This window comes from Rhodnius prolixus, unplaced genomic scaffold, assembly GCF_049639745.1.
Source record: "Rhodnius prolixus isolate KJV_2025 unplaced genomic scaffold, Rpr scaffold_1, whole genome shotgun sequence".
Classification (NCBI taxonomy): Eukaryota; Metazoa; Arthropoda; class Insecta; order Hemiptera; family Reduviidae; genus Rhodnius; species Rhodnius prolixus.
In genome coordinates, this window is record NW_027411581.1 from 14,281,130 (window position 1) to 14,307,344 (window position 26,215).

The following is a 26,215-nucleotide window of genomic DNA, read 5'->3' on the forward strand; positions in this document are numbered from 1 at the left end:
GAAGATTTGGATCTAAGAATACTTTTAGTAAGATAAGGAATTACTAAAAGGAGGTGAACGAACGGCCGCCACGAACGCTTGTCTTTTTTTCCCATATATCGTGCTCTTCTATTGTTCCACTATTGGCTATGTCTAAGATATGGCTTAATTGGCCCTAATCATCAATAATCGTAATGGGATAGGTTATAGTGGTTCCTCTCGGGGCGAGTGTTGTGGTGATTAAGAAGCGTGATTTAGTAGTAAGTGGGAGATCCATAATTCGAATCCGGCGTGTAGCTACTTTGGATTTTTTTTAGAAGAAATATTAATAAGTAAAATGTGTTTCCGCTCACGTGCTGGACACCTAATTGGTAGTTTGGATGTTTAGCCCCGGCTGAATAAAATACTCGATTACTTTACTAGCTTTTTTAAGGACTATCTCTCAAAAGTAAAATTAGTTATGTAAAAACTGTTTTTTGTTTCCATTATTTAGTACTTTACAATCAGTATAGGGATATAGTGAGTAAATAAGGTTGTTTGAGGAGGGTAAGACAGAGAACAGGAGAAGAGAAACTAACCAATGGTGCCCTACGTGGGACCAGTGACACTGGTCAGTCCCCGAAGTAGATCTCTGGTCAAGTCTGGGTTAATATCCAGATTTTTTAATCTATGTTCTTCTCTAATCTCTGGTAACAAATGTGGGACGATTTCACGTCTTTTATCTGTTACCTGCAAACAGTAATTTTGGCAAAGTAAATCTGTATTATTTTAAATGTGATTGGGTCTACAGACCTGACTAATATCGTTGATTTTTTATCGGTTTCGGCTTTATATCTATTATTAAACGTTGGTTCATCTTGTGAACTTGTGTGTTTTTGCCTTACTTACTGACTCAGCAAAGGTTAGTCTTTCTTTGATGAATCAAACTTTGATGACTGTGAAAAATCCGAAACCTCTACGAATAAGATACTAGTTTTTACTGTTTTACTGGTTTATTATTATTTATTTTGTAATTTACAATCTGTATAAATATATGCAATAAGTAATTAGGAGGTAAATAAGATGAACTGGTGCGGGAAGAGCAGGAGGAGAGAAGCTACCCAGCGGTAGCACTCTCTATATGAGATAGGGGAATGTGAAGAGGAGAATATGAGTAGGAGAGAGGAGAGATAAGAGAATAATGACGTTTAGTTCTTCAAACTGTAAGGAAATCACGGGGCCACTGGCGATTCAGTCGGAGAGGAGTATTGTTAGGGATTTTAGAGGAGGCGAGAGACTGTGCAAGAGGATTTGAGCAAGTAAAGAGAGCAATATGGAATTTTTGGTATTTAGACTTGGCGAGTTGGTCTATGAAGGGAATGTTGAGGTCGTTGTGAAGAGTGAGGTTAGTCACCGTAGAAAGGTGCGTCAGCTATCCGTCGGAGGAGTTTTGATTGAAATGTTTGATTGTTGGTTTGGCTGAATCCCACAGCTCTAGGTTTGAGGATAGTACTGTATGTTAAGCGTTTGAGTTCAATGGGCAATTTAGAGCGTCGTCCAAGTAGCCTGTAAAGCATTTTCGCGTTTTTCTTCATTGCTTGTCTTTTAAGTCTAGTACGAGTATGTGGGTTCCACGTAAGTCTTTTGTCAATGTAGAGCACAAGGTACAAGGAAGATGATTGCTGAGAGTGAACATTTTTTACAAGGAGATTATGTGGGACAGTGCATGATCAGTATTTTATCATCACGATATAGATAAGTTTGATATCTCTCAGAGGAGTTCGAGGGTTTCAATCTATCTCTTCATTGATCACAGCTGCATGGATGGTATTGATGACCAGTAGCTCTGTTTGAAAAACTGTACCTGGTTGGTTTACCTAGGTATTGTGATCGGTTAGATCCGAGTTTTTTTTTTTTTTTTAATTAAAGTAGAAAACATTACGCCCATTTATGCATTTTATTTTTATGCATACCTTTATGCATTTACTAGAATGGTTCAACAATAACCAAAAAAATAAAAGAATCAGCAGGACGAAGGAAAGGAAGCAGGATGAAATCTTGAAGTAGAATGTAACTTGTTTAGCTCAAGATAACTTAATAGTATAGCAAAAATTCTGCATATACGATGTCCAACTTCTCTCAACTGTTCTTTTGGGGGTCGCTGTTAAAGAGAAAGTTATTTCTTACTTTATTTTCTCCTGAATGCTCTCCGAATATTTCTCTTTCCATATACCTCATTTCTCTTGCTTCTGCCATTTTAAATTTCTGATTAAAATCTGATTTTAAAGTATTGAAGAAGCCATTGCCACCTAAGTTGCAAATTGAATTGGCCATATAAATTCCAAGATTTGAATAGAAATGGTCAATTAGGGCGAATGAAAAATGAAGTCAGAGAAGAGGGGTGAGTGAATATGAAACTGCTTTTTGCAATTTATTGAGTCTTTGTTGATAATTTAAGGCACCAAAAAAAAAAAAGAAAAAATGCAGGTCGCAGTAGAAATAAATAAATAAAGTGAAAGATATTTTAATCGGCGAATAAAGTAGTAAAACAGCCAGTCCGGACATGTTCAAAGAGGAAGTGCCGACAAAGTGGACCTCTTTGGCTCCGTCTTCTTTCCTCTACCATTATCTCCCTCAGTTTGAAGATTTTAGAAGTAAATAAATCACTAATAACTTCATCAATTTGCTTAAAATTCTTACTATTTTTTTATATTTTTTTTCTTTAATTTGTTTATCGTAGTTGTCAAAAAATTTATCGTAGTATTGATTACCAAATTTAAGAATACTAAATTCGCTTGAAGCTCCAATAAAATTCCCCCTCTCTACCAGTTAGAAAACTTGGACCACATAATCGGTGTTGTAGTTTTTAGATTTAGTCATTAAAAAACAGATGTTTAAACGGTTTGTAGACTGCCATGGTTCAGATGAACAGTCAGCTAAATAAACTTAAGTATGTTTTAGTAAATCAATTTATAGTATTAAACCTAGTGGGGTAGTTAGGTAGAAACTAGTAAGAAAAGATATTATAATCGTGCAGATAACATCTATTTGAAGATTATTTCTGGTGATGGATGAATGTCCAAGAGAGCCAAAGAACCAATCAGAGAGTCTAAACGTGAATCTATATGACTCCTGAACTTTTAACGCAGTTGGTAATCCATTCATTTTGTCTATACCGGCCCTCGTAACATTAGTGTATAAGAAATCTTTTTCGATAGCATTATGGCTTTATCCAAACCTAAGGACATTGTTCAATCAAACATGTTGTGTAAGCTCGCGTTTCTCTTATTAGTTAATTTGGTTTAATTTTAATTTAGAATTTCCACCAAAACGGAGATGATTCCTTGGCCATATATGTCCAATAACGTCTGCTGGGAAGGGATTAGCCAAGCGGTTAGCGTAGGGTTAACTGGACTCCCACGCGGAGTTCCCGGGTTCGAATTCAGCTTGCTGGCCCTTAGATTTTTCTCTTCCTAGGAGCATCTTACAGTTCACTGTCGGGTGATGGACACTGTTGTCTGTAACGAGAGAATACAGTCCGGAGACTGGCAGTGCACTGAAAAAAGCTCCGGGCGCCAATAATCTTAGATGTTGACGCGCCTTAAATCATATTCTCCTAAACTCAAAATTTTGTCAGTCTTTTCTTGCTTATAAATGCTTCGCGGACATTAGAACTATACTGAGAGATCATAAATTTTGAAGGAGGCCATAACATTTACGGGGAATAATATTTCAATTAAAGTTTGTGTTTTTTGACTGGAAGGATTGGATTCTTGTAGATATTGGAAGCTTTGACTGAGCCCCAAAGTTCCATTCCGTAAGTCCAGATGGGTTTGAGTATCATTGTATAAAAAAGTCATTTGTTGTTTTTGAAAGTTTCCATCGTTTGTCGAGAAGTCTTGAGAAAAGTTGGAATCGTCTATTTAGTTCTTTCCGCTTAAGTCTAATATGTGGATTCCAGGTTAGGCGTTTTGTCCATGAAGAGTTCTAGGTACTTAACACAATCTGTTGTGGGAAGAGGATAATAACAAAATGGAATTCTATTCAACCATTTTGCTGCAAAATAGGAAAATTTAGATAATAAATTCCGATTAATATTTTATGATGAAACCGAACTGTTTGCGGAAATAGCAGAATATCTGCCTCTTCTTCACTCCAAACCTCCGAGAACCGCCTCCCAAAATAGAATTTTCCGTAGAAAATGTTTCATATAAAAATTAAGTATCAAAACTTGACGCAATTTTCCTAAATTTAAAGAAAATTGTTGGAATAATTGATTCTGAACTATCTGCTATTTGCCATTTTTGAGATATTCTGACCCAGTACAGACAGATTCAAAGTAAAAGACACTTTCTTACTCGATAAGACATCAAAAATATGTTTTCTTATAAATTCTCAAAATTTTAAATATAAATGGTTGCTATACTCACTCTTAAATTGGGTAAAAGTAGAAAATTGATGACGTTAAAACAAATAAAAAAGAGAAAACTAAATTTAGTTAAAATCTCTAGACATTACTATATAGAGCAATTTAATACAGCCGCACAATAAATACGCGATCTAAAGTGGCTAGAGATATACAAAAATGGTTATAAACACTATAAAATGCATGTCTGTTTATATATACACATGGAACACTTAGGGGGCACGAGTGTGTGTGTGTGTGTGTGTGAGAGAGAGAGAGAGAGAGATACGCTTATAAGGGGCGAAGAGAGAGAGAATGGCAGAGAGCTAACCTGTACAGTGCAGTTGTTAAAGAGAAAATACTCCACAGATTTACATTCTCTTTCTCTGCCGCCACTTTATATCTTCCCTGCCCTGTTGTTGTACCATTTACTGTTGTCTTGTCATCGTGTGGTGGTAGTTTTAGCGGGCTGGCAAATCCACTACGTGTGGTCCTTACTCTAAAAGTGTATACGTCAGACCTGAAAATATTTTGCAGTCCGCGTGCGCATCTAAATATAAACAAATGTTTTGTGACTGGTTGGCGGTAGTTTTGTGCGGGCAACCATTTAATATATATGTATGTACAACGTGTAACTAAACATTAAATTGAGCCAATCATTATACTTTCTCTTTGTCTTTTCTAATTAATTTCAAACAGGTAAGATTATTTTATTTCTCGTGTTATCAACTATAGCTTACCTTTGTAAAAAAAATAGAAGTATTATTTGTATAGGATTTTTAAAATTTCAGTTTTCAAAAATTATTCTATTGAGGTTTTTTGGATGTGAGAAAATCATTTTTAACAAAGTCTATGTGTGGAAATAGCTGAGAAAATGGCTAAGAGTGAGAGAAAATGAGGCGACTCTTCTACTAGTAACTGGAAGTATTGTGATCGAGTTTCCAACTTTTTCGAAATAGAATTCTATCCAGAAATAATGTTTTTAATTCCAAAAATATCAAATCTCTTGTTTCTAAGAGAGAAATAGTGTATGTGGTATTTTTTAACAGAAATTTTCATTACTTTTTATCGTAGCCAGAGATTAATGTGACAAGACAATGCAACGTAGTCTTTTTGCTTGGTGCTAAATAATCGAATCTCCTCCAAACTAAGCTGGCCGTGTTATCTCAGAACCTTAAAGGATTTATTACCTCCTATATCATCTAGTAATTACCTAGACTCTCCTCCAGAGAGAACTTCTAGGAAGATCGGGAGCCGACAGTTAGGTATAATCTCTTATCAATATCCTCCTTCTTACTTTCCAAGCATCTTATGGAGCATGTAAATCTACTAGTAAAATCTGGTAACTACCCAGACTTTAAGGAAAGCCTAGGAATTGTGGGAAGCCAACAGAGCTGTCCATTTCCTGGACAATGCAGCCTTCTCTTCTAATAAACCGCTGAAATGTTTTAAGGATGGGCACATCTTCTGGGGTCAAGGGATTCCTGCGGCTATTTCTAGTCTTACAACGCGATACTACATCTCAAACATTCATAAAACATCACTTGCAGAGTGAAACGATGTGGGTAGCCATTAAGATTTTAGGTTTAATCCACAAGAAAACTCATTATTAATTTTTTACCCCCATATTTCATGCAACATTCTAAACGTGACACTTTACGGAAATCACAATAGATTTTTTAGATCGAATGGATTTGGCTTATAGCTCCTCCATTTGCCATTTACATCTACATATTCTTTCCCCAGCCTCTCTACCTCTAGGAGGACAGATGAAAGATTGAGGGGATTACCTCAGTTCCTGCTATGGAACAAGTCCTTCTTCAGTTCCTGCAAGCCTGCTTCTAGAAACCGTTGATCGCGGTGCACCAGAAAAGGCGGTAGAGATCAATACCCCTAAAACTTAGCTAACTCAACTGACTCTGTGATCTAAGACTGAACCAAAAGAGTTTTTGTGAAAATGTTTGAAAACGGCTTCACAGAGTTTTCTTGGACCGTTTTACACTAATTTTTATTTATCACAGTTTCCCAAGAAAGTTTAGATTTCTTCTTGGAAATGCAACTGAAACACTAACTACTAGAAGTCGTGTTACTCAACTGATGGTTTAGAGAAATCCTTAAGTAGCCCCCCAGAAAAGCTGAATTCTTTTTACCACAGGTTACGTGAGTCGACATCCTTAGAATCTAAAAAATGGAATCTTTTTCCCCCCCAACAATCCAACTTTGGACTTCTTCTTCCACTGACGCTCAGGACCTGAAAGGTGCTGGACCTCCTCAACGATCTGTCGCTTCTCATCTCCATCACCTGCCGTTTCCCTCCATCTCTTGTTGAAAGATATATTCTCTTCAAAACTAAAGCATTAAAAAACTTATTAATGTCTAGTAGACTTACAGTTAGAAAGGAAATTTGACTAAATAAGTGGCATATGCTTTTATATTTGTACGTTCGTATATTTTATGGAAGCATGTTCGGCTTAGAACTTAAGTTGGAGGCTGGTTAGGTGGATCATGCAGAAAAATCTCCCACGCATTAAGTTTTAAAATTCACATACATATAGTTAGATATAATAGTATTCACATCCAAAGTACATATAATGCTGTTGTTTTTTGTTTTGTTTTTTTAAATTTGATCTTATTGGGTCCTCCAATTGGTGGCCATTTTATCGATGTAAATTTTTAGCATATTTTTGTCGATCTGCATCACTCAGTCAATAGTTCGTGGAGATATTGATGCAATTTCTTGACGTTTTGTGTCATTCAGTTCGTTAATGTCTTTTGAACGATGTTTGAAGACCCCCAATGGCATGGGGCGAGATTGGTGATTCGCTTAAGGTGAAGAGAGCACACGACATCTCCTCGCACCGAGAATAAGCATTCTGAATTAATTACCCCCAAAACATCCATGGATCTTCTTCTTTGCCCCGCCCTGTTGAAACATCACATCTGGATTTTGGAGTTCCTTCAATATTTGGTTCCAGAAAGTTTCGTTCTAACGATCGGCAATTGCTACAATTGCGTCTCTTTCCTCTAAAAAAAAAAAAAAAAAAATAGTCAGCACAACCAATTGTAATTCGAGAGGCCAGTGAAGTCGTCGTCTTTCGCAGAATGGTATTTTTGATAAATGTTCCAACGTCAAGCATGATGTTTACTCATCCAGATCATAAAAGTGACACTAAATCGGCTAGGCGCCTACTATTAACTGAACTACATCCAAATACTCTCGCTCTTCGTTTATTCACCGACAGTGATTTCTCAGAGAGCAAAATATGTGCAGTTTTTCCACGGGACTTGCATTTTAAATAAAGAAGGAAGTAACCGTATTGGTTAGTTGATTTATATCAAGAACTGAAGAGAATGCTCTTGTTGAAGGGTTGTAGATCGTTTAATGAATAAGCTTTTAGTTTGATAATTTTACTAAATCATCTGCTTTAGAAAAGCAGCGGGGTAATGTAAGCACACCCACGCAGCGTTCAGTCAGTTGTAAAATGCTCTAAATGAGCATACTGTGATTCAGTCAAGTAAAACATGACAATAAGGGCTGGTCGCAGTAATTGATTTCATCCCTTATTCGATTGATTTAATCTATCTTTTTACTTTTCATTTTTACCAATCGAACCCAGTACCAGAACACTTCTTAGCTTTGCCTCTAACCGCTTGGCTACCGTATTGTCATAATTTAGTATTTCGCTTGGCTGTCGCATTGTTATAGATTGGCATCAACAGTATATTTATTATTAAATAAAATTTCTCGAATAAATGTATGCAAATCTAAAAAAGACGATAACTGTCTACCTATTGTGTAAATAATTTTAAACAAATAGATTATTTACAAAACAAAAAAAGGAAAGGAGACCTAAATAACTTTAGGAATATTTTCTAAGTTATCCAGCATTTTAAAATTAGGACACTTGTTACAAGTTTTTAGTGACGTGTTATTTTAGAAAGAAGAACGATGAAGCAACAAACACCAACTATTTCATATTGATGCAACTCTGGAATAATTCATTTTTGTATTTTTTTTCAAATTTTCTTAGTTATTTGCTACAAACATTTAATTAATGTTATAAATTCAGTAGAAACAAACTATACTTAATAACTTATAAGTTGTATTCTTCATTAACGAATTTTCTTTCTCTACGATTGCGTCCATATTATAGTTATAGTGGAAAAAACAAATAGAATCTCTAGTAAAGAAAATGAATACTTCAAATAACTTAATAAAGCGATGATGTGACAAAGGTTTTCGTAATTAATGATGACGTTCCATCATTGGCTGTTCTGTCAACAAGCGCATTACACCGTAATGTAGCCATGTTACAGTGTGATGCCGCATCTCGAAGGGATAAACTTATTGGAATGCTACTCGGGAAATAGCTACGTAAAATTTCTAGCGTTCAGCTCCTTTAGAAGTCTATTTTGATCGAGAGATTGATTAGTTAATCCAGCTTAAACTCGAATAATGCAAAGATTTAGGGTATTCTTAGATGCTGTTCAAAATAAAACTGCAGATAATTGGAAAAACCATTTTGTCCCACAGATTTCTACTGAGTAAAATAATGTAATGCACTCTTTCTATCTTTAATAGAAGAGATGGATAGCAAACCTTGTTTTACTTAAAATCTAAGGACAAAACTGGAAATAGAACTAAAACCGCAATACATTCTAGTGTTGCGGTCATTGCCTCTAACCGTCCAGTTTCAGTGCTGGTCTCATAATGTTTCTAATAAAATTAAACACTATTCTTTAAAATTGTTTTTAATTTAAAGTTAATTGTCTTGTCACGTGGTCCCTCCCAACTTGCCTATCATGCGGTTTCTTTAAATTTTTATTTATTTATTTAAGGCGCGTCAACTTCTGACGTCATTGGTGCTCGGAGCTTTTTTTCAGTGCACTTTCGGCCACCAAACTCTGTTATCTCGCTACCCGAAAAACACTGACCAACACTTGAGTATCAGCTAGAGAAAATCTAAGGGCCAGCAGCTTGTATTCGAACCTGGGATCTTTTCGTTTGAATCCAGTATAAGCCTTACACTGACCTAGTCCCTTTCCTCTGCAATCGTTTCACACTTTTCTATTATGTACATCTTAATTTCCTACGGACTGACCTACATGACCGAACTTGATGATTCCACCCTGAAATCATAACATGATTTAAAGACAGACTGACATATTTTGTCTAGTTCGCACCCTACAGATTTAAGGAGTTATGATCCAGGTGAATAACTGCATAGTTAATTGTACATACACAGAAACACCACATAAGAACATACACAGATAATATTGCGAGGAGATATCAGAATTTGTAATTTTTTTTTACATTATTTTTCTAATATTGAAAAAGTCTATTGCGGTCTCTTCAAGATTGTCGATTTTTAGTTTTGACCAGAAATATCGATTTTCATGTTCTGTGAGTGTCTGTGTGTGAGCGTTCACTCAAAAAAACAGAAAATTGTCGTAGAATTCAAATTGGATATTTTGTATGGTAGCCACCATTGAACCTGGTTATGTGAAATTTAATCTTTTCGACAAATTGATACGATTCTGATTCTAAATTTATAAACCACATAACTCGACGATCTGTTTAATAGAATTATGATTGGATATTAATTTTTAAAAAGCACAAAATAATAACGAATGAAGCGGTGACATATTATTTATCTTTGACATCAATATCTTGAGGTCCAATGAAATTTGTATTTTTGTTTGTTTGCTGAGGAAAATTGATTAGTTTATTGTAATTTTGACTTGTAATGTCCCATTATTATTCACTAGAATGAATTTATGACGTAATAACTAAATGAGAAACATAACATAGTATCCGCAAGAGATTTAATCAATAATCTGTTATCTCACGATCAAACTAACGCTGATAGAGGGAAGTGATTATACAAAACCATAACGGCTGCTCTAATTATCTGTTATTTTGTTTAGTAAAACATTGTCTTGAAATATTTGGGGCTGTGGAAGCTAATAACAGCTGGCCAGCCAACCATTCATTTTACATCATTACATTCGCTGTTTTCGTCGTAAGAGATATTATGTTATTGTATCAAAGTTTCGAATATTATTGCGGTTCTTTGATATTCAGCTACTTTGAGTCGAAAAGTTTAAACATAGATTTGCCATTTATAAGAGAGAATCATCTGGTTTAAACGCTCAGACGATTTATCTCTTTCGATAAGGTAAATTAAATTTAATATTTTTTAAAACTTACGATTAGTTTTAAAATTGTTTGAGTGGTGCCACAATAGCCGAGCAGAGGCGGACCCCCAAAACTAAGAAGTCTTGTGGTACTGCGTTCGATTCTTCGTCTAGGCCTTGGATTTTATTTAATGTTTAATATGAGACATTTATAGTAAAATATGTTTGCTAGTCGCCTCCGTCTACGACACTTAATTGGTTGTTGGAAGTAAAGCTCGCCTGAAAAAAAAACCCATTACTTTACTTTACTAATAATTATTTAATATTTAATGTACGCGAAGTGGCACTTTAGAAGGGAAAAAATTTCGAGTAAAAATTGTAGAATCACTGACGTGCTGTAAGTGTACCAAGTTTTATTTTTGGTTTTAAAATTGTAAGATTTTAGGGTAGCCCAAAAGTTTAAATTAATAGAAAAGGCATCATGATTTCATTTTTAATACTCCAGGGTTTTAATTAAAGTTCGACAGAAAACATCTAACAGTTAAAAAAAAAAAAATTCAAAACAAAACAGACAATCTAATAGATTAAAGAAGATTATTTAGAGCAGTCTTTCTCAAAGTTGGGTGATAACCCCCCTTGTGGGCGCTGGAGGCTTACAGGAGGTTGGTAAAGGGCCCAGAGGAAATTGGGGGTGTTGAAGCGGTTTAGGGAAGGCGATGGCTGATTCGTGTTTTTTCTAATATTTTAAACTAAAATCAAAACCTACCCATAGCGGTGACTACGGCTGTTTTTTTAGTAAATTCGAGCCTGATTTTAACAAAATCATCAGATTCATCCTTCATATTAGATTAGTTTTAAAATTGAAATGTTTTTTCATAAAAGTTTTCCTAAATATTATTTATAAAGTTGCATTTTATTCTTCTCATTAGAACAGTCTCATTTAAAATGTAAGTTCGAACTCAGAAACAGGATAAGACTCATGCGGCACGCTGTAATTAAATTAAAGTAATGATTGCGGTTGTGATGTTTAGGATGTGGTAAAGTTAAAAATTTTAGTGGGCCGCTAGAAAATAATTGATTCTCAAAGTGGGCGGTAGACGAAATAAGTTTGAGAACCTCTGATTTAGAGTTCGGCTTAGAGCAGTGTTTTTCACCCTATGGTCCCTGAGAAATGGATGCAAATGCTGCACTTCGTCTTTCAGGAACAAAACTGCAACCACTAATAACTGATTGGCTAACAAAGAAGCAACACTAGACGGGACACTATAATTAAAATATTTAATTTTACATTTTTATTTCAGTCCTAATAGTTCACCGGTCCATAATGCCTCTATTTTTGCCATTTCGCGACTGTTAAAAGGTGGAAAACCACTGGCTTAGACGACATGAGTTTTTCCTGAATGCCTTTTCCGAGATTAATAAGCAAGGAAATTGTTTTGACAGAAAAGATCTTTTAAAACTTAATCTAAACATATCAAAAGACAAACATGTTAATTCTTGTAAAAAATAAAATACAAAAATTTGTGTTGTATGCTTTAACAAGTTTTAAAAGAATTTAGTGGTTGATCTTTTAAAGCAGGGGTGTCAAACTCAATTAAACCATCGGCCACTTGGTGCAACAGGCAAGATTCACGCCGGCCACAACATATTTACAAATTTTTCCTAGTTTTCCAATATATGGATTCAGAAACTGAGAACAGACAATCTTCATTAAGGCTGGTAGGTGTTTATTAGTCAATCTTGATCTGTATGTCGTTTTGTTTAATTTCAAAGATGGAAATAGTTGCTCATACAAGGACGTACTCCAAAAATAACATAAAATTTGTACAGCAAACATTTTTGGATATTTCTCACCTAAAAAAGAACATATTTTGGGAATTCCTAGTTTGTCTTTTAAAACTGAATCATTCTGGAATTCCTCTGAGAGTGGCAGACATATCGCTTCCAAACGTCTCTGGAACTAAGTCAGTTCGTTTAAACCAGCCCACAGGCCCCCCAGGAAAGACCCTAGGCCACGTGCATACTCGTCTTCAGTAGTTAACGGAAACTGGGAATTGTGTGTACGATAGTGCCTTGATCTTCCCTAAGTGCTATTTCCTTCATAAATTCTTTTTCTATTCTCATTTTATTTCAATACCTCGTGGGCCACAAGAAATTAACCGCCGGCCGCCAGTTTGACACCCCTGTTTTAAAGAATCCGCTAAGATTAGTGAATGGATTTAAAGGTGCAACAGGTGTGCTGGGACTTGATTATTTTATTATCTTTTTTTAAATACTTTAAAAGCATTTGTAAATAGTGTCTTTAACAGAAAAGATTAGTTTCCGTCAATTTCTTCTTATAAAAGTTTTGTTTTCGTTACAGGTATGTGAACGGCGCTACGTCAGAATGAGTTGTTGGTGTCATTTACTCCTGAATGAAGAGTTTATAAAAAATGCGGGAGCAACATGATGAACAATAAAAGCTGGAGGGGTGGTTATGTACGTATTGGTTCAGTACGCGTGCGTGTGAGCCAAGATGAGGGCGGCAGAGTGGGAGACGAGTGTTGTTGCGGGGTCTCGTGGAGTTCACGTATACCGGTGGCCAAGAATAACTCGGCTAGTAGCCTCGGCGTGCCGTCCCGATCAAGCCACACCTCTCTAATCCCAGCCCTGGACCGGCTCCCAAAGTTTCATTTCGGCGGCTCAGACCGTTTGCGGGCGCCCGCCCCCACAAACCGTCAGCAGTCAACTTCTACGCATAAGAAAAAGAATCGTAGTTCCGATAAGACAGATCGTCTTAGGGAATTAACTGAAAAACTGAAGAGTTCATCAAGTTCTACAGCTTCCTCGCTTAATGAGAAAACTAGCATCGATACTCCTCCTGTTTCGAATCAACAGACTCAGACTTCTAGAGCAAAAGAAGATGAGCTGTTTGATGTTAAGCTCAATTTGGCCAAGCCGGAATCAAGAGCGATAGTTGGTGCGTACATCCAAAGAACTATTCCTTTTCGTAGTGCTTCATTTTCCCAAGTAGATTTCTCCCCTAGTGAAGGTAAATACAACATTAGAAACGCGAGAAATGTAGCCTTAGCTAATAAAGCGAACAAAGCTGGTGGATCTCTTAGTTTACCAAGGAAAAAACTTTCCGAAGGCTGTGGGTCGGTAAGTCCATCCTCTTCTTCCACGTTACCAATAAGTTCGAATTTATCTCTGGACTCAGCTGTTGGATCAGAAGAGTGGACAGTTCCAAAAAATCTTCTAGTTGAGAAGCCAACTGATAGTAGGTTAAATAATAGATCGTTAACTCATCCACTTGGTCGTCGTGGGTCTCATCCAGATGAAAATATACCGTACAGTTCGATAGATGGAAATGGCCTGAAAAGTTTAACAAGTGGAGTTGAACGGGTTCTAGAAGGAGTTAAAGAAGAGAGTGACACAGACAGTGCTGCTGCTATCAGTGACACCTTATCCCAGTCACCGTCTCTTCTTCAGCAGTGCCCAGACCCGGAGCTTATCCTTCAGTGTGATCAACCTGTCTGGGATAAGCAAAGTGCGCACCCTGAACTATGTGATACAGTCCATCTGGAAGATAGCATTCCTGATGCAAGTGGATCGGTTACGAATAATCCATCTAATGTGTCCAGTGTACAGAACAAGGAACAGACTACAGACAGTTTAAAAGATATAATCGAGGAAGAGCCGAATGCGGAGACTACAGAAGTGGACAATAACAATAGTAGGGCTTGTCAGGTGCTAAAAGCTAGTAAACAGACGTTATCACCATTGAATATTCCTGCTTTATCAGAGACAAGAAGTAACAGTAAAGAGTCGGATGATTCTCTAGAGAATAAGCAAAGCCTGACAGAAGTTGAAAACAACAATGTAAGCGACGATCGAAGTTGGTCAACAGAGCGACGTGCTGTTGATTGGGCTTCCAGTGCACAAGAGGAACCACAGAGTCCAGAAGAATTGAACGTGAAACCTATATGGCCGAGAAATTCTGAACCCAACAGATGGCCAGAGAGACCTAGATTGATTTGTCAAAGTTCTGAAGAAAGAGAAGAAGATTGTTCTGTTAGAAATTCACCTAGAAGATTTCCATTAGTGGCCAGGACAGACTCCTTATCGGAGGGTGAAAGTGATAACGGTTGTCGTACGAATACTCCAAGCAGGGGATCACCATCATTGTTTCAACCATCCGACCAGTCGGATTGTGAAGGTAAATTCAATATTTCACGAAGCCCGCATCCACCAAGGAGATACTCTAAACGCCCTCTTAGAGGACCATATGGCCAGATGTTGGAAGCGGAAATGAAAAAACCTGAAACAAGAAAGTTCACCATAAATCATGAAGATTTGAAATTTCTAGAAGAGTACAACAATCAGCCATCAGCTCAGAGTAGGATACCAGTAGGTTCCAGGCCGCGTGCAATGGATGACAGCCAGCTGAAGAGAAGTTATACAACGTCACAGGAACCACCAGAGAGTGTGGCCGGTAGTAAATCCTCGTTTAAACGGAAAATTAGCGCGAATATTTCTTCGGGATCGTATCATCCGCATACAAATAGTAGTGGTAAAACTAGTTCGGATCCAACTCCGATTGTACACCATCAGCGGACCACGTCCAGCCCGTCACAGTTAGAAGGATGTTCCATACAGAAGGAGAAGAGACCGGAACCTTCACATCAACTTTTAGCTCAGCTGTTGAAGGGTAGTTCGGAGAGGAATCTCACAGAATCCAATCCGTTGCACGTATTGATGAACAGTCCATCATACTGGAAGGTAAGCCATTCCTCTTTGTCCAGAATTATACCTTGCTTATTTCCCCTGTAGCAGCCATTTTAAAACTGACAACTGTTGTTCCTTAATCTTTACTTTAAGAAATTAAGAAATATTTGTATAACGGAAGAAGATAATTTTGCCCTAATCATATAAATAATTTTGCGACCAGCTTTGAGATTATACAATATCAGTTCTGACACCTTGTTAGATGCTGGATATTTCGACTGACGGAAGTTTGGTTTCTTTCTCATTGATATTTTTTACCTTCAGAAAATAATTTAAGAGTGACATAACGTGAAATCATCAAATATTTAATGTAAATGATTTAATATTAAATATAATCAATTAAAATTCAGTTTGAGAAATATATATTTCTCACCATAAATATATATTGCAATGCTCCAAATTTTAATTTTCTCTTATTTTGTTAAGAGAAAGTATTGCGCCAATGAAAACTAGATTTTCTCGAGAATAACAAAAAAACAGGAAAATTAGAGAATGTTCAAATTTTATTTTTCATTTAACTGTTACTGAGACAAAAAATTTTTTTGACAGTATCAGATGATCGGAAGTTGACTTTAATGAGTCGATTTATCAATTTTTTCTTTTTTTGCAATTTTCCCCACAGTGGCTCTAACGCTTTTCTTTAAACCAAATGCATACACTACTCACACGTAGGCCTGTCACCTTTAAAATAAATAATCACTTATTTATTTACGTGCAATTCGTGTGTAGAGAAGTTCTTGGCTAAAAGGCTTCTCTCCAAAATAATGGTTTTTATATTAAAAATTAAATTTTTCGCTAAAATACGAATTTTAATTAAATTAATATGACCAGAAGTTTATTACTAATTTTTTCGAAAACTGCTTTAATTATGTCTTTAATATTTGATTACACTCTAAGATAAATTTAGTACGCGTACTTTTATTTTAACATTTTTACAGGAAAAAAATTCTTCAGAGTGGTTCTAAGAGGAATTGGCGTAATTCACTTCTCTTATTAGTACATTAGTTATAGACCGAAGAATCTACAATTAGTAATAATGCCTGAGACTAAAATAAAAGAATTAATTTAAGGTTGTTTAAAGAAAATTTGTGATCGATAACTTTAAGGTGTTCAGCGGAAATATGCGTAGAGAAATGAAAACTTAGTTCTTTGTGAGTGATTATGTCTTGTCCGCTTACAGACAGCGTTTCTTCGATTCACCAAAAATCGATTAACCGAACTGGGTCCCCCCCCCCCATAAAACGGCTTTCTGTTGTGGTTAGTGATTTTGTTTTAATCCATTTTGAGTCTTTTAAGATGCACTTAGCAATTACATAAATCTAACCAAGTATAAAATGGTTGCCTAGAATAGCGATTTTAAAACAAACGGAATAGCCCAGAATTCGATATGAAGGATTTTCTAAGTTTTTCAAAAAACTACGTCAGAGTTTTGTTAGCAAGCTTGTAGCTTACTGCACTTGTAAGCGATCTATTTATCAGTTTCGATGAAAATGTTTACCGTAAAAAAATTTAGTTTAGAATGGTTCCGGTAAAGGAAGTAGGTATCGCTTTTGAATCTTTACCAAATAAAAGTGTAAAAACCGTAATATACCCTCATACTGACATGGGTAGTTGAATATTTTTGATTTTTATTTATTATAATTTAAATAATTTTCTCTTTGTAAATTTAATTTATTTATCTGTTATTGAATTTGAATTCTCAAGGGATACAGAACATTTTTTACGGCTTGCCAAATGTTTCACAAAGTAAACTATTTTATTTTGTTGCATTTTATAAGAAACCTCGGCATTATATAGACAGCCTGATTAATTATTCCCTCAATGTCTATTTTTAAACGAATAATAAACGTAGGAGCTAATATTTTAAGGCATAAAGTGACTAAGCATTAGATAAATTGCCAGACTTGCACATTTTATATACAATAAAATGGTAGAGGTGGTCATTTTAATGACTTGTACGGAATTACCATCTGTGAATAATGTGTAATATTAAATATGCAGTTCGAAGCACATCCCTGTGACCGTAATTGTGAATCTCGAGGGCGATTCCTGTACAGTTTCCGGATACCATCCACTCAGAAAAAAAAACCGTAATTGGAAACCCTTTGTTTCTCAACAGGAGTACTCCTGGCAAAATCAAGCTTCCACTTGACGTCCTAATATAGTGGACCCAATACTGAAGCTAATAGTTCGGAAACAATCCGAGTCGAGTGAGTTTTCTCAGTAGATTTTAATTTTTCTTAAGTATTATATTAAGATCTCAAGAACAGGCTAGAGAAATAGTAGGGAAAAAAAATAGTCATAGAGAGCAACCAGATATAGTTAAAATTAGTTCCCAATTTGTAATGGTCGCCCGGCGACGTACAAACTGCTCTCTTGAGTCTATTTCTGGGCGGCTCGACCAACTCTTCTCTCAACCCACTTTCCGCTATCGTAACACGCTACGGAAAAAAAAAAAACAAAAAAAAAAGTAAAATATTTCGTATTAGTTTATTTAAAATTTTCAAATTCAGGATAGTCTCGTAAATACATGAAAGCCAATATACTATTCATTCCGAGATCGCAAGGGCTACAAACTTTAAATTTAGTGCTTTTTAATAATGAGTTTATAACAAAAAAAAGAAGATCTCTAACTGTTAAACGTGCGTCATAACCGCGAAACTGTAAACTATTTAATTTGATTACAACCTGAAAATGTATACATCATTTTGGAGCACCAGTAAGGATTTTGAATGGAGTCAATGAAACTCTCTGGATTGGAATTAAGAGCTGGGAGTGTTTTTATGGAATACCGAGGCCAACGTCGATTTTAATCACGTGAAGGATTGATGGACTGAATTAGTGCTGTTGGATTGGGGGGATGGTGTGTAAGGTTATTTTGGATATTCAGGAAGCGAGTATAGATTAATTTGGTAACGGACGGGTTAATAAAATCTTTGTGGTGAGCGAAATTGAAGAAAGGTAGCGTTGGAAATATGATGACGTAGGTCTTTAGATTGGAAGGATTGGATTCTCTGAAAGTAGGATAGTTTTACGGAGTCCAACAGTCCAGATCGGTCTCAGTTGTGTGTTATTAAGAGTTAGTTGTTTTTTTTTTTACATTTGTGGAATTGTGAAATTAATATTTCAAACCGAAAGCAATACCATATTCTTATTTTGTGGCATGGGACCCGATACTGTAGGCTACAAAATAGATGTTTGATAGTTAGAAGACTACCCGTCAAAGTCACGACAAAACCGCAAAGCTTCAGATTTTTTTCACCGAGATGTCCCTTAAAAGTTGTTTTTTGAGATCCAGTGTCACTTTAAGTGAATTTCTTTCCAAGAGTTGGTGCTGCAGTTTGTTTATTTATATGCTGAACTTCTATAATTTTTGGTTATTGTGGGGGAGTCTAGCCTTCTGCTGGAGACGAAGTTGCTTGTTATATAGTTAACCTGTTTGCGCGTCTTTTACAAAATCATATAAAAGAATGACTGCCAGTTGCTCCAGAATCCCTTTAAAAATTCTAGAACTGTTTTAAATCAAGCATTAGATTTAAGACATTAACGAACTTCAAGAAAGAACGTATTCAATGCGATTACAAGGAAAAAAAAATCAAGTCATTAACGTTAGTGTTTTTGAAACTAGACGCGAAAAGTATTTTTTTTTTTTTTTTTTTTTACGTGTACTAAATATTGCAACACGAGCCGAAGAAGTCGAAACACACCAAGTCTCTCCATAAGAACTGCCTTAAAATGGATTTTCTGAGCCACGTAAATTAAACTGTGTGGTTATATCCGCAGTGCTGAATATATCATTCATTTTATCCGTCGTAACATGCATGTTTATTGCTTTCCTGACCGGTTTAAATTTAAATTTTAATTATAAAGTACAACTCCACATTTACAATTCTAAGTAACTTCCTTCAAACAGTCAGCAAGTGTAGTATGGCATAAATGAAGTCGAATTCTCTACAGTAGACTGATTAATCTAACTCTGACAAAAGATAAAAGTCCAAAACCTCTCAGTGACACAATAAACAATAAACAAATCAACGAAAAGAAATTTATCTACAGGTGTGCAAAGAACTTACCGAAGTTTAAAGAAGATTAGAGGCGCGCTAATGCTGAAAAAAGCTCGAGCCGAAAAATAAATTCAATGTAGTGAGCTTCGGGTATTTATTTGAGGTGAAAGCCTAAAGTATAAAATACGCACATCTCACAGAGAACATGCTAAGCAAATGTGCAAATATAAATTATTTGAATTATTTGAAGATGATGTGAAAACAGATCAATAAATTCAAATTATAGTATCTCTTCAATTTAGAATTACTGCGCCCAAATCACGGCTTATAATCAGGAGTAGATGAAGTTGAAGAAGAATTATCATCTTTGATTCCCCAATAGCCAAAATAAAAATATAATTTGACGAATAATTGGCAGTAATTAATTAGGTAAACTTTTATTAATTTGCAGAGTACTGTTCATTTTCTTTTATTTGTATCAATGCCAAGCTTTCGATCTAGGGTCTAAGTCATCTCCTTCAGGGCTTAAACTAATAGTAAGTGAAAGTATTGGTATCGTGCAGATTTTCGATTCTTAAAGCAGTTCTAGAGACGATGTGGGTTCTTAATGTAGTTTTAGAGAAGATGTGGGTTCTCAAGGCAGTTCTGGAGAAGATGTGGGTTCTTAAAGTAGTACTAGAGACGATGTGGGTTCTTAAGGCAGTTCTGGAGACGATGTGGGTTCTCAAGGCAGTTCTAGAAAAGATGTGGGTTCTTAAAGCAGTCCTAGAGAAGATGTGGGTTCTAAAGGGGAGTTGTGGTTCAAGCTTCCCTCTTAAGAATCATTGAAATATAATGAGTAGCCTCATCAGCTGTTTAGTGTTAATAGGAATTATAAATATGTAAGCAAAACTCTATTTGAAGATAATTGGTTTATTGGGAGTGCCATTCTATAATAATAAGTTCTGTAGTTTCTTTCCAAAGAGAATATTTCACCCAAAATATTTCCAACTAAAATTTTATTACAAAAATTTCGGGAAGAGAATGAAACTGAAGAGATAAATAGTTAAATAGAACTTATTAATCTAATTTTATACACGATATTACTTTATGTGCGGAAAACTTCATGACGCAAGTAGTGTATTTCCAAACCTTCATATTCCCGTCTGACTAGCAGCATACATATATATTTTTTTTTTTTTTTTGAATGACCGTAGAAAAAAAGTAGTTCTTACAATCTCGTTTATTGTAGCACATCCTGACAGCGTTTTTTCTCAACAAGATACTATAAAATCTTTAGCAGATAAATAAAAAAGAGATTTTAATTTTTTTTAAATAATGCAAAATTGCAATAATAAATAAAAGTGTAGACTATTGCAATAAAGATAGTTTCATAATCTAAAAATACCGTGCCGTAACTAAAATACAGGTGTATTTGGCAAGGACTTACCACTGACTACTTCACAGACATGTTCGGCGTCAAAATAGCGTAGAGCTCGAGATTTGGACTACGAGGTCTTCTTTATCAACTAACTTCTTACTAGGAGAATCTTTCTATCATAATCTAGGCTGTTGTCATTTCTTATTTTCTCTTACTTTTTTTTGAAAAAAGATATCTGTCTTCATCAGTATGAGAATGAGGGTTTTAGAAATTGCTCTCTCGCCGTGTGTATGAGGGATGCTGAGCATTTAAGTAATCTCTTATCTGTAAAGAAGAAACTTTTTCATTTTTCACTTTTTTCTTACTTCCATGTAATCACTTATCCCCATAAATAATCATGGACCAACTTTTGAATGGGCATATCATATATCTGTTATTTAATCAATCGCAGTTCGAGAGCGTAACATTGCCATGACTTCCTTAGTGATCTTCATCGTAAATGTTTTGCATGACTGAAAGCAAACGAACGAATGCATTCGCAGATCGTTCCTCATTATAACTACTGCGGTTCGTAACATTTCTTTAAAGTGACGGGCAATTCTTGATAAAAGGGAAGAAAAAAATGCCGATCGAGCTCGTAACATTGTATTATATTTTGGTACGAAGTAAAGCAACCATCAGTTGAAAAACAAAATGATACGCAACGTTTAAAGTTGTAGTGGCTGAGGAGCCATTACTTCTTAATAATCCATAAATCACTATCAATTCATTGAAATTCTCTTATCGTGCACCTTAAACTCCCCCTCACATCCATAGAAATCCTAGACGTCGTGTGGTGGCTCGAGAGCTCCTCAGTGGACGGTAGATTTAGGGAAAAGTCTACCATGGATGGCTATCCCTTAATGCTGTATCTGACCGTAATACAGGATCCTCATATTTACAAATGGTATTTATTATACTGGTGTAAATTTCAAAATAAAGATAGTAAGCATGGTCTTGTTTCAAGAACAATATCTTAGTTCTTGTAAGAGTTCATATCTGATTTTATTCAGTTTGAGTTTAAAACATTTCTACTCTTGGTGAATTTAAGATCTGCAGCCCAAAATTTTGCGAGTAGAAGATGTGTAAAAAGAAATGAGTGAAAACCCAATATGTTTATAGTTTAAACTATTTCTTTAAGAAATCTGTATAATTAAGCCTAAGTTATTACTTGTAAAGCAATAATTTCAATCATTATGTCTAAAGTGATTTGTAATTTTAATTATTGTTGAATAACACTTGACTAGAGTAACTACTACGCCATATTTTCTCTAAACAGGACATGGAAACTAAATTATATAGGAATAATCATTGAACTTTATATATATATATATATAGGTATATTAAAAAAGAGGTGAGGAGCAGAGGGCTGCAAATAATGAGCCACGGCGGCTTTATAGCCCATCCATTAGACATGATTAAAATAGCGAACTGTTAGTATGTAGAAATTCGTGATGGAGTAGAAGTTGAACTATATTTATATTCTCTGCTTTGCCATATAATGGATGGCCAAGCAGTTCTGCTTTAGATATATAAATCTACTTCTCTTTGGTTTTCTCTTACTCATTTTAAGAGAAAGTTGATTGTTTTCGAACTAAGTACACATTGTGAGCATTTCTAAACGCGATAAAATTAAGTATTTGCAAATAGCTCTCTTTCATTCTGTGTTTGCGTCATGCTTATTTAGTTTGGTGAAATTTGTGGAGGGGATAACTAAACCAGAAAATGGTCGAAATTTGATTTTTGTTTCAGTTGCTTCCACAGTATAACTATGATAATACATTTTCGATCTGAATCAATCAATCAATCAACAATTAGTGTCCCTTTTACTAAATTGATTTGATTTTCTCTCTTTTTTTATTAATTTTTTGTTCTTTCTCGAAAATTTCTCGTTACAAATTTAGAAAAGTGACCAGAAAAATTCTGATAATAATTTTTTTAATGTTTCCTCTCCCTTAATATTTTTTTTTTTAGCTGATCCTGTAAACTTGGAAAAGCTAGGAGATTATACTGATAAGCATATATAGTGATAGCTTATCATTATCAGTATTACTGCAAACACTTTTAATCAATGTTCACTAAATATACTGTTCTAATAAAAGAATATGTGAAACATATTGAAATTACTTTTTTATCATCTCTTAACTACAAAAAAAAAAAAAAAAATAGGAATGCATTGTAAATCAGTGGCAGTTCTGGTTAAGGGATTCTCTTACGAGGTATCGTCAGATCCCAAGGGGAACTTAAACTCAGAGTTTGAGAGTTTTCCTTTTTAAGCTAGTGTCTTACCAGAAATGATACTATCTCTTGGATATTTCCCGTTGCAGTTAAACTAACACCTTCCTATTTTGGCGTATATTTCAACCAGAAATGTGGTGGAAAATTTGTCCTAGAGTTTGAGTATCTTAGGACCTAGGACCATCTTTAAGGGTGCTCGACTCATAAAACCGTGTTTATACATCTTCAGAGTTCGTGGATGGGTTTTGAAGTACGGGGAACTCCAGTCAAGTCTAAATTTTCACTCTTTTAGTCAACTCCTTTATTTTGCATGAGTTAAAGACTTCTTCATTAGATAAACTTCCTTGATTTTTTTTAAATTTTTCATAAACTTTATTGCATTTTTTAGTCACATTTATCAAGTAGTTAACTTACTAGTTTTTAATTAAGATATTAAAATTTGAATTTATTGTAAGAGAACAGAGCAATCATTTTTAGAAAAAGAACTGAATATGATAAGTTAGTAAATGTTTGGTTGGAGTGCTCTCTGCTAGGATGAAGAGGATGTCCCAAAATAGAATTTCGGTATTCTTACTTTGTATCTGTAGTGTTCCATTCATTCAGACTTCACAGGCTATCATAACCAAATCTATTCTGGCCTTATTTTGCCTCTTATTTATTTATTACTATAAGTTTATTGATCTTCTATTTATTTATATTCCTTCTACCTTTCAAACTGTTAGAGGGAGGTGTGTTTCGTCTTAGATTTGTCTATTTAATAAAATCACTGGAAATAAATATTTTGCTGTCCACTAAAACCGAAAAAAAAAAAAATAGATTTTAGAGACTGGTTTTATCTTCTGTGTGGCATTTTGGTAAGCTGCCATTACTCATCTTAGCATCTTAGACAAAACACTGAAGATTCTATTATTGCAGATCTGGTTTTCCAATTACAAAGGCAGGCGCTTTGCGGAAATAATTAGTCGATGGACAGTTAGATTTCATGTATAATTTAGATATAAGGGAAAGATGAAATGTTCTAGTCTTTGAACAGCGATGGCATTGTTAAATTTTATATTTTTTCTCGAAGTAGACGAGTATTTAAAATGGTTAATCTATGCCATCAATAAAATTCTTCCTTACTACGGGGTTCATCGCGTACAGAAATACATCCCAAGTTGTTGAAAATTTATAAGGAGGAGACTGCAGCAAAGAAATGTGCAGTTGAATTTTAAATTTGGATAGTAGTTCAAGAGTCATGTGAAGGGCAGCCTAAAACTGCAGCTAACATGAAAGCTTCCGATAAGTCACACAATATGGTATTGGTCTTTAAAATGTCAAATTCTGACCAAAAAAGAATAAAAATAAAAAGCGAAAAAGTATTTCGTAGCAATGGTTGCTGCAGTTTTATAATGATGCAACTGATAGTGTGCAACTGATATGTTATTGATGAGCTGATGAGCCTTTGGTTCACCAGTACTTCACGCCAATTAATGCAATGCATGGAAGCCATTCGGTAAAAAAAAGGAGACGATTTCATCTGATGGAAAGGTCATGGCCGCTAGTGTTTTCTGTGATACAGAAGGGATCCTCTTTATTAATTACTTTAAAAAAGCTTGAAAAATTTAATCCGCCACCCAAATACATTTTTTTATTAAACGGAACGATTAAATTTACTTAAATATTTAGAACTACGTCTTGTAAAAAATTTTAATGTTAGAAGCATTAGGATAATTATTAAAATTATTTATAATTATTAAAATGTGCAAAACTCCCCCAATTACAACTCCAAAGGCCGGCGCAATGCTATACTAAGCCAGAAATTCACTCGTCCATTACAGTATTGCAGAAATTACTGCTCCTAAAATGTGACCGTCATTTACAGCGTTTTATGAATTTATTATTGATCCTAAAAGTTTATTTCACAATATTTTTATTCTATTTTAATTTTTATTTATTTATTCTTGATTTTATTAGTTTGTTAAAAAGCACTTATGTAATAAATACTTTATTTTTTACCTTCCCCATTTGCGGAAGTATTACAATCGAGTACAAATTACGTAATCCAGTGTTCTCCGGAAATATAGTCTTGACATCCGTTGTCATTTTTTTATTTATATGTGCCTGTTTACATCATATATTTTATTTTATTTTTTTAATTTTTTAAATTTAAAGCTCGTCAATATCCGAGGTTATTACTGCCCGTAGCTTCTTTCCGTATACAGCCGGTCTGCGGACAGTTTTCTTTCGTTAAAGACAACACTGTCCATCATAAGAAAGTGAGGTGTAAGGGAAACAAAAAAATCTAAGGGCCAGCAGCTGGATTCGAACCTACAATCTCTCCGTAAAGGAATCAATAACGCTAAGCACTGAGATAATCACTACCCTTTTTATTTATAGTCAAATACCAATAGTCTCGTATTTTTAATCGTACATAAATTAATAAATAATACAAAATTTTCTGAAATAAAATTCAACAATGGAGAAGTAAATCTTTCAGAGACTCAGACTGCATCTCTCTGCAAATCAGACACTGTTGTAGACTTAAAAATCTTGAACTTTACGTAACAGTTGAAACTGTTTAATATCAGACAGTTTACAAACGTGTCAATCAGAAATCCTCTACCGCATTACAAACTTTCTCTTCGCTGTCAGTTATCCAGTTCTACACACTGACCTTTCATAAATCTTTGAACTTGATGAATCACCTTTATCAAGAAATTTTTACCAAATAATTCATAATCATTTTTTAAAAACAAAAAATGTCATTTCAATCTATCAACTGTAAGCCCACTGTGGCGACATTGGCTCAGCTAACATGCATCCACACGGATATACTGAATCAAAACACGACGAGGGGGCAGTTCACATTACGATCAGCGCCTTACCCTTTTAGGATACCTCACTACTCCTCCTAAAATGTGACCATCATTTACAGCATTTTATGAATTTATTATTGATCGAGTGAACCACTCAATTTGGGTACGCATTTCTCCCAGAAAATAAACGGAATGAGTATCTTGGCCAGAAACGTAGTTAATTAATCTCGGTTCGTTGTAGCCGGTATCAATAGTCAATTTAATTTCCTAATATCGGATTTATGTGAGGCCATAAAATATAGATCATGAGAAGTCACAATTTAGAGGAACCCATTTTGTATTCAGCACTTAGTATATGCTGAAATGTAGGTAACTATAAAAGGCTAATAAAAGAAACGTTTAATTTTTCGAAAAATATGTCGGTTAGCTTCAGGTTTGGAGCTTCAACAGAAGCCGTTGCTCGTGAGTGTTTAAGAGAATAGATAACTATCGCCGAAGAAGGGAAATA

At 35.0% G+C, this 26,215-nt stretch overlaps 1 protein-coding gene across 4 annotated transcripts in view; it reads left to right on the forward strand.

Annotated features, from left to right (window-relative positions):
- The window catches only part of LOC141455275 (rho guanine nucleotide exchange factor 17), a 58,255-nt gene that overhangs the window by 5,442 nt on the left and 26,598 nt on the right, over window positions 1–26,215 (forward strand). For 3 of the 4 annotated variants that reach the window (XM_074130194.1, XM_074130201.1, XM_074130207.1), the window contains one exon: window positions 12,864–15,262. In XM_074130194.1, coding sequence (XP_073986295.1) covers window positions 12,947–15,262 — 2,316 coding nt within the window. In that variant the 5' untranslated portion in view covers window positions 12,864–12,946. Of the gene's footprint in view, window positions 1–4,924; window positions 5,063–12,863; window positions 15,263–26,215 lie in introns of those variants that run through there. The other variant, XM_074130200.1, reaches the window with a different exon arrangement.